At 41.6% G+C, this 13,379-nt stretch overlaps 1 protein-coding gene across 5 annotated transcripts in view; it reads right to left on the bottom strand.

The window, feature by feature from the left end:
• Positions 1-13,111, bottom strand: part of mef2aa (myocyte enhancer factor 2aa) — an 87,209-nt gene extending 74,098 nt beyond the window's left edge. For all 5 annotated transcript variants that reach the window (XM_090225398.1, XM_021598107.3, XM_021598130.3 and 2 more), the window contains exon 1: positions 13,051-13,111. Coding sequence is in view for 4 of the 5 variants with exons in the window: in XM_021598107.3 (XP_021453782.2) it covers positions 13,051-13,104 (54 nt within the window). In the remaining variant the exon portion in view is untranslated. The remainder of the gene's footprint in view (positions 1-13,050) is intronic.
• Between the last annotated feature and the right edge of the window lie 268 nt (positions 13,112-13,379).

Below are 13,379 nucleotides of genomic sequence, written 5' to 3'. Positions count from 1 at the left end.
GATGAAGTGTGACATTTGAAAATCATATGGAAAGACAACACACACATAAATGACTAAGCAGTGTGTGTCTCCACGCCTGGACTTTTCTGTAAAACAATACAGTAATGTAAGTGTATTTCCCTTCTACACTTTACGCTACAAGCCGCAAGTTTTCAGAGGGTTTCCAGCTTGTCAATTCAGCAATCAGAAACAACCTGAATCTACGTTCTTGCTTCCTTCCTTTTCCTTTTTTGCTGATGTCACAGGTCAGTGCAGATGGTGCAGATACTAATGCTCTGGCATGAGTCTGCTCACCCCTGGACTGCTATTTAGATCCCACCCAGAAACAGGTGTTATGCTGATAATTGGCCCATTGTGTAGATTTTGGTATCTCACTTGGCTGAGCTGCAACCCACACAGTAACTGTCAGAGACATGGGGGAGCAGGAGCAGAGCAGCTGAGGGGCAGGGTCACGAGGTCTCATGTTATCACCCTCAGGAGGGTGAGCAAAACCCCAATTAACTTTCTGTGCACATTGCATGAAAGTTGTTCCACCTGCTAGAGAGTGCAAATTATATTTTGAGATGGTGCGAATAGGAAACATCCTATTTTTATATTTATTCTCAGTAATACCAATTACACCACCGAAGACATTCTTTTAAAAACTATACTCGGTCATAGTATGAAAAAGTATATTTGGAAGAATATTAAGCGTATTCTACAAGAACCAATATCAAATTCTAAAAACACAACCCTATGGAACAATCTTTAGATAGCTTTTCAGAATTCCCCAATAAATTGGTCCAAATGGAAAACTAAAAACAGAGAAAGCGTAAATGACTTGGTAATAGGAAATACATTTATTTCGATGACATAATTAAAAAGCAGTTTTGACTGACCAATGTCGATATTTTCAAATAGATGTAACATAAAAGTTTCATATCACAAAATTTAAATTTGAAATCGTTTGGACATCAGAGCAATTTTGAGGGAATCTTATTTGAGTCAGAAAAGGATGTTCATATGATAGGTAAGATATGCAAAACCTTGCAGAGAGCCTATCCAATTTACAATCTCTTAGAAACTAATAGTAAATAAACTATTGGAACCAAGACTTTAAAACAACTGATGTTGGCACAAGACGGAGTGAATGTTGGAATATACAGTTAACAAAAATGTACAATTAATCCAGTATAAAAAATGTACAAAATGTATTATGTAAAAGACAAAATTCACAAATTCTATAGCACAACGGCAGAGTCATGTCTTAAGTGCAAAACTAACAATGACTCTATAATCCATGCCTTCTGGGAATGCAATAAAGTTGGCTGTCAGAAGTGTTACAATGCAAATGTACACTTAGAAATGTCATTGTTTTTCAAAGAAAAGCTATTTTTTTTACCATTAAAATAACATTGAATTGATCAGAAATACGGTGTAGACATTGTCAATTGTAAATTACTATTGTAGCTGGAAACAGTTGACTTGTAATGGAATATCTACATAGGCATACAGAGGCCCATTATAAGCAACCATCACTCCTGAGTTCCAATGGCACGTTGTGTTAGCTAATCCAGGTTTATCATTTTAAAAGGCTAATTGATCATTAGAAAACCCTTTTGTAATTATGTTCGCACAGCGGATAACTGTTGTCCTGATTAAAAAGCAATAAAACTGGCCTTCTTTAGACTAGACGAGTATCTGGAGCATCAGCATTTGTGGGTTCGATTATAGGCTCAAAATGGCCAGAAACAAAGAACTTTCTTCTGAAACTCTTCAGTTTAATTTTGTTCTGAGAAATGAAGGCAAGAAATTGCCAAGAAACTGAAGATCTCGTACAACGCTGTGCATTACTCTCGTCACAGAACAGCACAAACTGACTCTAACCAGAATGGAAAGAGGAGTGTGAGGCCCCGGTGCACAACTGAGCAAGAGGACAAGTACATCAGAGTGTCTAGTTTGAGAAAAGTCCTCAACTAGCAGCTTCACTAAATAGTACCTGAAAAACACCATTCTCAACGTCAAGAGTGAAGAGGCGACTCCGGGATGCTGGCCTTCTAGACAACGTGCCATTGGAACACAGGAGTGGTGGTTACTGATAACGGGCCCCTGTACGCCTATGTAGACATTCCATTAAAAATCAGCCATTTCCAGCTACAATAGCCATTTACAACATTAACAATGTCTACACTGTATTTCTGATCAATTTGATGTCATTTTAATGGACACATTTTTTTGCTTTCGTTAAAAAACAAGGACACTTCTAAGTGACCCCAAACCTTTGAACAGTAGGGTACTTTTAATCCGTCTGTCTGCGTATTTCAAGACATGGCATATGAGGGTGCAGTGAGATACTCAATGGGTTGGACGGTACTTTAACTGTCAATCATCTTGTAAAAACGTATACTTAAAAACTGGAAATCAACCAATCGTCCCTTGTTAACATAATGGAAAGGTCAAATGCTATATTATCTAAATGTTGAAAGTACGTGGGCAACGGAGAGAAACAAAATGGTACAGTTTGAGGCCATGTGGCAGAGAGTGATGCGGGCGCTGGAGAGAGGGTGTGAGCAGGTGGGTCTGGGTAGGTCTGATGTCATTGATGTGCGACAGTATGCTGTCATTTGTAAATGTATGTTTTGTATTGTTAAATAATATATACATATATACATCTTACCCCCCAAAAAGGATATATATATATATATGTCCACTTCTCCATACTTTATCAAAAGTGCAAACTCTAGGGATCCCTCTTCTCCACGGCTATAAAGTAGGCCTCTGAGACAGTGGTTGAGCAGACAGGACTGGGAAGTGTTGTGCTGTTTATGGGTTTATATTTAGCGTGAGCAGGTAGACAGACTGAATTCCAGGGCAGGCCTCTCTACTCTGTGGCTGGCCAGTACCAGAGCCATGGGAGTTAGAGTCGAGGGACAGAAGGGTGCTGTGTGTCCGGCTGACTGACCCACCCTGCTAATGACAGGGTGCTGTGGTGAAGTGGCTGCTCCTAATTACTACCAAGTAGCTGCAACCGCATGGAGCCGCGCGGAGCCCAGCGAGGGGCCCTGCCAGGCCAAGGGACAAGTCCTCCAGTGTGGAGAGGCCGCAGTCACCCCACTTCGCCCTGCTCACTCACTGCTCAGTGCTCTGGGTTCACTCCCACGCCAAGCAGCCCCTGCTGCAGCTTGCTATACTGCTGCTGCCTCATCAACTTCTCTGGCTGAAATTGCAGGGTGGCGGGGGAATCGTGTCTGTAAATACGACTGCACTGACAAAAAATGCCATGGTGCCTGTTGATCCGGCTGGGACTTTGGGGACATAAGTTCTTTCTGTTCAGATTCATATTGTCAGTGACAGCAGCCGAGCTGCAGTTCCATAAAACCTATCCTAACACTACCCTATATAGAAATGGCCTCTCTTCTGAATGGCGTGAACAGTATTTCAATTGACAGTCAATATAATGGATTAGATATGTTTTGCATTATTTCTGCATCTAATATTTTCTGATAATAAATGCTGTTGAGATGAGGCTTAAATTATACATTTAGTTTAAATTACATGATTACATTACTTTGTTTCATAACACCAGTTTATACCTAGAAAATCTATCTTTATATGGAATATAAACATATTTAAAGCCAGCTGATCCCATCTTTTCTCAACATTGAAGGCATATCATTTTACAGCTAACCCCTACATTGGATAGATGCACTTTATCTTACAGTCCTGGAGAATGGTAATGTATTACAAACAATAAATTACATCTATTGGATTGAAAATACTTGAAGCACACTTGAATACCAGAGAACATTGCAACCTCAAAACAAACAGTCCTGTGCAGGGCCGTGCACAGACCTTTCAGGGGGCAGGTGCTCAAAATGAAAAAAGGGCGCACATCCCCCTTTCATAATCAATATCTAGGAATTCATAACATACCAATTGCCTCTTTAGTGAACATTTTTACATTTTTGAGCATAAGCCTATTTATTTCTGCAACAAAACACAAATTGTAAGCAAGCTATTATTTACAGTGCCTCCTAAGACATGATTGACATTGGGAAATAAGGGTGGGCAATCAGCTGATCATTGACGTTGATGATTGATGTATTTGGTATTTTATTAGGATCCCTATTAGCTGTTGCAAAAGCAGCAGCTACTCTTCCTGGGGTCCACACAAAATACGAAACATAATACAGAAAATGAATAGACAAGAACAGCTCAAGGACAGAACTACATACATTTTTTAAAAGGCACACCTAGCCTATATATCAATGCATACACACAAACTATCTAGGTCAAATAGGGGAGAGGCGTTGTGCCGTGAAGTGTTGCTTTATCTATTTTTTTAAACCAGGTTTGCTGTTTATTTGAGCAATATGAGATGAAACAGAGTTCCATGCAATAATGGTTCTTTATAATGCTGTACACTTTCTTGAATTTGTTCTGGATTTGGGTACTGTGAAAATACCCCTTTTAGAGTTTCAGGACCTGTTTATTACTGCCCACCCATTCCAAAACAGACTGCAACTCTTTATTAAGGGTTATTAAGGGTTTCAGTGACTTCTGTAGCTGTGGCTGCTGATGCGTATACGGCTGAATCATCAGCATACATGGACTCACATGCTTTGTTTAATGCCAGTGGCAGGTCATTGATAAAAATAGAAAAGAGTAGAGGACCTAGAGAGCTGCCCTGCGATACACCACACTTCACATGTTTGACATTAGAGAAGCTTCCATTAAAGAAAACCATTTGAGTTCGATTAGATAGATAGCTCTGAATCCACGATATGGCAGAGGTTGAAAAGCCATAACACATACTTTTTTCCAACAACAGGTTATGGTCAATAATATTAAAGACTGCACTGAAATCTAACAGTACAGCTCCCACAATCTTCTAATTATCAATTTTCTCTCTCTGTTTCCATTACATACACTATCAAGCATTTCACACATGTTATTTAGATAGGGACTGTTCGCACTTGGTGGCCTGTAGCAACACCCCAAAAGAAAGGTACTGAAAGCATAAGCTACAGCTAGCTACCACTGCAGTGCATAAAAGGTGGTGAGAAGTTGACTCATAGAGCGAGAAAGACAATAGTTGAACAGTTCAACAAATTCATTTCTTCAAAAATTAAGGTGAAGCAAGAGAGAGAGATTGTAATTTTTTTCACTTTCAGTTTCACTTACTTAGCTAGCAAATGCAGATGGCTTGTTTAGCCTACTCAACAGAGGGATGCTATGTTAGCTAGCTGGCTATAACTATCCAACACAACATTGGAACTGATCCAAGTCAAGGTAAGCTTTTGGTTTTATTAATGTATTGCCACAGGGGCCTGCCGGTATAACTGGTAAACTGCTTGATTGTAGTAGGTTTTACTAACTCATTAGTTCTATTAGCTATGTTGACTAGGACGTTACTTTAGCTAATATTGGGACAACGATGTAGGCTGTGTGAGGGGGTTATGACATGTTTTTTTTTTCTTCTGGTCACATAGAGCTGATGTCTTGTGCATTGAAGTCCACAAACAAATGTAAAAGGTGAGAGGAGGAGAGTGCATAGAGGCTAGAAGGAATACAATGTGGCAGCTATGAAAGTGAACTGTATTTAGGCGCGATCAGGGGTGTATTCCTTCCAACGATTCTGTTGAAAAACTTTTATTAAACGGAAGAAAACGAAATGGGGATAAAAATACCTGAATTTGTCCAATAGAAACACTCGTTTGCAACTGTTGAACTAATGATTACACCCTAGATAAGCTAGATGCAGACAAGAGTGTGCAAGGCAGTATTGAATGTGTCACAGTCTGTCAGCTCATATTTTTCACTCGACCTGTGTGCACCTACAGCGTAAACTTTCATTCATAGGCTTGGTTGTAGCAACCTCAAGGTGGGTATGGGGAAAATTAGAGTATAATGTAGTAGCCTAAACCTATCGATGCTACATTGAACTGGGTGAATGGAATATGAATGTCAGTCATCCAACATCCTGTAATAGAAATAAGGCCATGCTCACAAAAAAATATATTCTTCCTCCCTCATAGCACAGTGCCTCCACTGTGCCAAAGGCGACTTTAAAACAGTTCGAGATTTCATTGGTTGTGATAGGAGAAAACTGAGGATGGATCAACAACATTGTAGTTACTCTACAATACTAACCTAATTGACTGAGTGAAAAGAAGGAAGCATGTACAGAATAAAAATATTCCAAAACATGCATCCTGTTTGCAACAAGGCACTAAAGAAATACTGCAACAAATGTGGCAAAGCAATTAACTTTTTGTCCTGAATAGAAATGGTTATGTTTGTGGCAAATCCAAAACAACACATTACTGAGTACCACTCTCCATATTTTCAAGCATAGTGGTGGCTGCATCATGTTATGGGTATGCTTGTAATCGTTAACTGGGCAGTTTTTCAGGATAAAAAATAAACGGAAGGGAGCTAAGCACAGGTAAAATCTTAGAGGAAAACCTGGTCCCATCAGCTTTCTACTAGACACTGGGAGATTAATTCACCTTTCATCAGGAAAATATCTTAAAACACAAGATTAAATCTACACTGGAGTTGCTTGCCAAGAGGACAGTAAATGTTCCTGATTAGCCGAGTTACAGTTTTGACTTAAATCTTCTTGAAAATGTTTGTCAAGACCTGAAAATGGTTGTCTAGCAATGATCAAGAAACTATTTGACTGTGATTAATAACCTGAACCAGATTACAGGCACTGGTTACAGTGGACAGTTTGATGAAAACCAGTCAATATTCAGGTCCCCAAGAAAGTACACCTCTCTGTTTACTTTACATACGCTATCAAGCATTTCACACATATTATTTAGACACTGACTGTTAGCACTTGGTGGCCTATAGCAACACACCAAAAGAAAAGGCTTTGGATGTGCCAGGTGAACCTGAAACCACAACACTTCAATTACACTTGACATGATCTTCTCTAAGCATTACAGGGATATGGCTCTGAATATATATATATATATATAAATCAACACCTCCCCATAAGCATTCCTGTCTTCTATAGTTATATCCTTGTATTGCTACTGCTGTATCATCAAATGAAATACACTGCTCAAAAAAATAAAGGGGACACTAAAATAACACATCCTAGATCTGAATGAATGAAATATTCGTATTAAATACCTTTTTCTATACATAGTTGAATGTGCTGACAACAAAATCACACAAAAATTAGCAATGGAAATCAAATGTATCAACCCATGGATGTCTGGATTTGGAGTCACACTCAAAATTAAAGTGGAAAACCACACTACAGGCTGATCCAACTTTGATGTAATGTCCTTAAAACAAGTCAAAATGAGGCTCAGTAGTGTGTGCGGCCTCCACATGCCTGTATGACCTCCCTACAACGCCTGGGCATGCTCCTGATGAGGTGGCGGATGGTCTCCTGAGGGATCTCCTCCCAGACCTGGACTAAAGCATCCGCCAACTCCTGGACAGTCTGTGGTGCAACGTGGCGTTGGTGGATGGAGCGAGACATGATGTCCCAGATGTGCTCAATTGGATTCAGGTCTGGGGAACGGGCGGGCCAGTCCAAAGCATCAATGCCTTCCTATTGCAGGAACTGCTGACACACTCCAGCCACATGAAGTCTAGCATTGTCTTGCATTAGGAGGAACCCAGGGCCAACCGCACCAGCATATCGTCTCACAAGGGGTCTGAGGATCTCATCTCGGTACCTAATGGCAGTCAGGCTACCTCTGGCGAGCACATGGAGGGCTGTGCGGCCCCCCAAAGAAATGCCACCCCACACCATGACTGAACCACCGCCTAACCGGTCATGCTGGAGGATGTTGCAGGCAGCAGAACGTTCTCCACGGCGTCTCCAGACTCTGTCACGTCTGTCACATGTGCTCAGTGTGAACCTGCTTTCATCTGTGAAGGGCACAGGGCGCCAGTGGCGAATTTGCCAATCTTGGTGTTCTCTGGCAAATGCCAAACGTCCTGCACGGTGTTGGGCTGTAAGCACAACCCCCACCTGTGGACGTCGGGCCCTCATACCACCCTCATGGAATCTGTTTCTGACCATTTGAGCAGACACATGCAAATTTGTGGCCTCCTGGAGGTCATTTTGCAGGTCTCTGGCAGTGTTCCTCCTGCTACTCCTTGCACAAAGGCGGAGGTAGCGGTCCTGCTGCTGGGTTGTTGCCCTCCTACGGCCTCCTCCACGTCTCCTGATGTACTGGCCTGTCTCCTGGTAGCGCCTCCATGCTCTGGACACTACGCTGACAGACACAGCAAACCTTCTTGCCACAGCTCGCATTGATGTTCCATCCTAGATGAGCTGCACTACCTGAGCCACTTGTGTGGGTTGTAGACTCGGTCTCATGCTACCACTAGAGTGAAAGCACCGCCAGCATTCAAGTGACCAAAACATCAGCCAGGAAGCATAGGAACTGAGAAGTGGTCTGTGGTCCCCACCTGCATAACCACTCCTTTATTGGGGGTGTCTTGCTAATTGCCTATAATTTCTACCTGTTGTCTATTCCATTTGCACAACAGCATGTGAAATGTATTGTCAATCAGTGTTGCTTCCTAAGTGGACAGTTTGATTTCACAGAAGTGTGATTGACTTGGAGTTACATTGTGTTGTTTAAGTGTTCCCTTTATTTTTTTGAGCAGTGTATCTAAGTGAGTCTCAGAAATTGCTAATATATGAATGTTATCGGATGTTAGCAAGTTATTGATTTCATGAAATTCCTGGGTAGCTTATCAAAGATAGACATAAAATGGAAAAGAGCAAACAAAGCAAGAGAAAAATATATACATTCAGCAGTCCATTAATCAGTTGGTGTATGTAAGTATGTGTGTGCGCTGCAGGGTTGAAGCTACAAACCCATAGGCTTGGCTTTCTCATTCCTTCCAGACTTTTTGAAGAGAGGGTGGTCAATGAGCCTGTCATAGCGGATGTAAGCAATGTCCCCATGTGCTCTGGCAGCTTTCATGGCTGGGATAAGTTATTTCCTCTTCTGGCACACAGCTTAAGGACAGTCCTGATTGAGGAAATATACGTTCCTCTCAAGTTCTTGGCACTTTCCAGAACAGCTCCCTTGTCCTTGAACCTCAGGAATCTGACCACTATCGGCCTGGTCCTGTCACCTGGGCCGGTGGTGAGTTTTCCAGTCATGTGGGCGCACTCCACCTCAACCTTCATGTGGTCCAAGTTCAGTTTTTCCAAGATCATTTCCCTCACTTTGTCCTCAGACTCCATCCAGGTCTCATGTGGAGATTCTGCAGTTCCGTCCACAACAATGTTGTTCCGCCTTGATTGTCCCTTGAGATAATCTGATTTCTCCGTCATTGTTATCATGGATTCACATACAAAACTGATGTCCTCTCTCAATGACTTACAGATTGATGTCATTTTGCCATTCTCCTGAGTATTCACACACCTGTGTCAATACTGTGTAGAAGCACCTTTGGCAGTGATTACAGCTGTGAGCCTTTCTGGGTAAGTCTCTATGATCTTGGATTGCATAACGTTTGCCATTATTCTTTTCAAAATTGTCAAATTGGTTGTTGATTATTGCTAGACAAGCATTATTGCTAGACAACCATTTTCAGGTCTTTCCATAGATTTTCAAGTAGATTTAAGTCAAAACTGTACTCTGCCACTCAGGAACATTTATTGTCTTCTTGGAAAGCAACTCCAGTGTAGATTTGGCATTGTATTTTAGGTTATTGTCCTGCTGATAGGTGAATTAATCTCCCAGTGTCTGGTGGAATGCAGACTAAAACAGGTTTTCCTCTAGCATTTTGCCTGTGCTTCGCTCCCTTCCGTTTATTTTTTATCCTGAAAAACTCCCCAGTCCTTAATGATTACAAGCATACCCATAACATAATGTGGCCACCACCATGCTTGAAATTATATGGAGAACAGTACTCAGTAATGTGTTGTATTGTTTTTTCCCCAAACGTAACACTTTGTACTCAGGATAAAAAGTTAATTGCTTTGACACATTTCAGTATTACTTCATTGCCTTGTACAGGCTTCCTTCTTTTTTTCTCTGTCAATTAGGTTAGTATTGTGGAGTAACTACAATTTGTTGATCCATCCTCAGTTTTCTCCAATCACAGCTATAAACTCTGCAACTCTTTTAAAGTCGCCATTGGCCTGATGGTGAACTCGATGAGCGGTTTTCTTCCATTCCGGCAACTGAGTTAGGAAGGAAGCCTGTATCTTTGTAGTGACTGGATGTATTGATACATCATCCAAGTGTAACTAATAACTTCACCATGCTCAAAGGGATATTCAATGTCAATGTTTTTGTTTTTTCACCCATCTACCTATAGGTGCCCTTCTTTTTTATATATTTTTATTTCACCTTTATTTAACCAGGTAGGCCAGTTGAGAACAAGTTATCATTTACAACTGCGACCTGGCCAAGATAAAGCAAAGCAATGTGACAAAAACAACAACACAGAGTTACACATGGGATAAACAAACGTACAGTCAATAACACAGTATAAAATCTGTATACAGTGTGTGCAAATTATGTAAGGAGGTAAGGCAATAAATAGGCCATAGCGGCGAGGTAGTTACAATTTTAAGCAATTAACACTGGAGCGATAGATGTGCAGATGAGGATGTGCAAGTAGAGATACTGTTATGCAAAAGAGCAGAAAAAAACAAAAACAAATATGGGGATGAGGTAGGTAGTTGGTTTAATGGGCAATTTACAGATGGGCTGTGTACAGCTGCAGCGATCTGTAAGCTGCTCTGACAACCGATGCTTGAAGTTAGTGAGGGAGATATACGTCTCCAACTTAATTTTGCAATTCGTTCCAGTCATTGGCAGCAAGGAACTGGAAGAAAAGGCAGCCAAAGGAGGTGTTGACTTTGGGGATGACCAGTAAAATATACCTGCTGGAGCGCGTGCTACGGGTGGGTGTTGCTATGGTGACCAGTGAGCTGAGATAAGGTGGGGCTTTACCTAGCAGAGACTTGTAGATGACCTGGAGCCAGTGGGTTTGGCGACAAATATGTAGCAAGGACCAGCCAACGAGAGCATACAGGTCGCAATGGTGGGTAGTATATGGGGCTTTGGTGACAAAACTGATGCACTGTGATAGACGGCATCCAATTTGCTGAGTAGAGTGTTGGAGGCTATTTTGTAAATGACATCGCAGAAGTCAAGGATCGTCAGGATAGTCAGTTTTACGAGGGTATGTTTGGCAGCATGAGTGAAAGGAGGCTTTGTTGCGAAATAGGAAGCCAATTCGAGATGTAATTTTGGATTGGATTGTAGATGCTTAATATGAGTCTGGAAGGAGAGTTTACAGTCTAGCCAGACACCTAGGTATTTATAGTTGTCCACATATTCTAAGTCAGAACCATCCAGAGTAGTGATGCTAGGCAGGCGGGTGCGGGCAGCAATCGGTTGAAGAGCATGCATTTAGTTTTACTAGCGTTTAAGAGCAGTTGGAGGCCAAGGAAAGAGGCATATTCCAATCTCCCTGGCATTTGTGGTTGAATCTGTGTTTGAAATTCACTGCTCGACTGCGGGACATTACAGATAATTGTATGTGCTGGGTACAGAGATAGGTAGTCATTAAAAAAATCATGTTAACCCTTTAAGGTCGATGTCCGTGCCACCGCGGAAATCAAATTAGCATAATAAAAAAATCTGTCATTTTAACCCCCTAGAGTTGATTGACGCACTGGTGCATCAATCTAAGTTACATAACAAAAAAATTCCCACAAAAATGTGTCAGTTTAAGCTAGAGATATGTTTTTTTACATTCACCAGTGTCGCACTTACGCATCTACGGTGAAAGGTGGCAAAGCTAGAGCTGTGTTTTTTAACACCATGAGACATCCTGAAAATGTATTTTTTCATGGAAATGTATGTAGTGTCAGTATGGTCTGCCCTACAAGATGGTGTTCTCCATTTTTCTCTACGACCCCCAGAAGAGAGAAGTAAACTCAGGGAATAGGGAGAGCCAGAGCAATAGAGCATGAGACAGAGAAATTAATGGATAGACATTGGTGAGATAGTTACCCGTCTCTCCCCCCTCCCCCCCAAAAAAGTCAACCTCAGAGCCCATCCTTCCTTGCCATTGGATGAGAAGATTGTGACATCACCAGCCCCAAACACTTTCTCTTCCTGTGTCCCCCTCAGCCAATCATAGAGCCCCTACCCAAGTAGATCCATCCCTTTTACCTGTCCTAATTTTGCCTGATTCCGTATAGTTTTTTTCATAAATTCCGTTTTCCATTTTTCCCAGTTCCGTTCACAAAAACCAAATTGAATGTTCTAAATCCACAACAATGTTTACATCACAACAGGAAACCACTTTTGAGGTTGGGGAAAAATGAAACATTTAAAGTTTTGTGTGTAGTCACCCTTTAATGCGAACCAGGAAGAGACCGTTGTTTGGTTAGTGGTGTTTCTGTAGACTCGTGATTGCAGAGTTTGCAAAACAAATGGCCACTGGATTAATTTAAATTATCATAATATCATTCTGTCAGGTAGGCATAGGCTACATTGTAGTTAACATTTTAATGAAAAGGTTTTTGGGAAAGCCTTTCCACCTCTACCAGAAGATTGTTATCATTTGCTTCATCGCTAACGGCTACACAAAGTGTAGACATACGTGCGCACCGTACACGTACACACAGACGTGCATTCCTGTGCCGTTTCAGAAAGTTTCTGGAAAATACGAATCACTGATGCATTTCGTGGCGAACTTGACAATGTCACAACGACTTGCGGGCAGTGGGTTCAGAACAACAACAACAAAAACTGTTTATAAAAAAATGGTATACCCCCACCCAAAAAGGCACTTGGTAAGTGGGAGGGCAAAGGGGCATGTGTTCTGCACAGGTATAACCCTATCTGTGCACATGCCTGGTCCTGTGTTGTCAGTAGGCACTCTAAGTCCTTGTCAAGAATTCAAAACAGGTGGTTAAGTGTTGAGAACTTAGCTCCTGTTTTCAACTCCATACAGGGCAACAGTAGCCTACTGCCATTAGCCTGTGTGTGGCAAGAGAGAGAGAGGCTTCTGTTGAGTGGAGGGTAGGGAGGATGGGGGGATGACACTGACCTGCCTGTTCCTCTCATCCATGATCCTCGTGATCTGTATCTTCTTCCGGCCCATCTCTGCGTCCTGTTTGGTCTCTCTGACACCTCGAGAATATCAGAAAAACAACAGAGCTTGTCTTCTTTCCTTCACTCCTAGCACATTGTACAACACTCTACTCGGTTTTACTCTGTCCTTCTTGTGACCACACCACAATCTGCAGGAGAGAAAGAGAGAGAGAGATAGAAAGAAAGAGGAAAGAACAACATATTTGTTTTATTTAACCAGGCAAGTCAGTAAAGAACAAATTCTTATTTTTACAATGACGGCCTACCCCAGGCAACGCTGGGCCA

The sequence above is a fragment of the Oncorhynchus mykiss genome, chromosome 1 (genome assembly GCF_057628025.1).
Source record: "Oncorhynchus mykiss isolate SJ-2025 chromosome 1, ASM5762802v1, whole genome shotgun sequence".
Classification (NCBI taxonomy): Eukaryota; Metazoa; Chordata; class Actinopteri; order Salmoniformes; family Salmonidae; genus Oncorhynchus; species Oncorhynchus mykiss.
The sequence above is the reverse complement of the archived record's forward strand: the minus strand, read 5'-3'. Positions and strand labels throughout refer to the sequence as shown.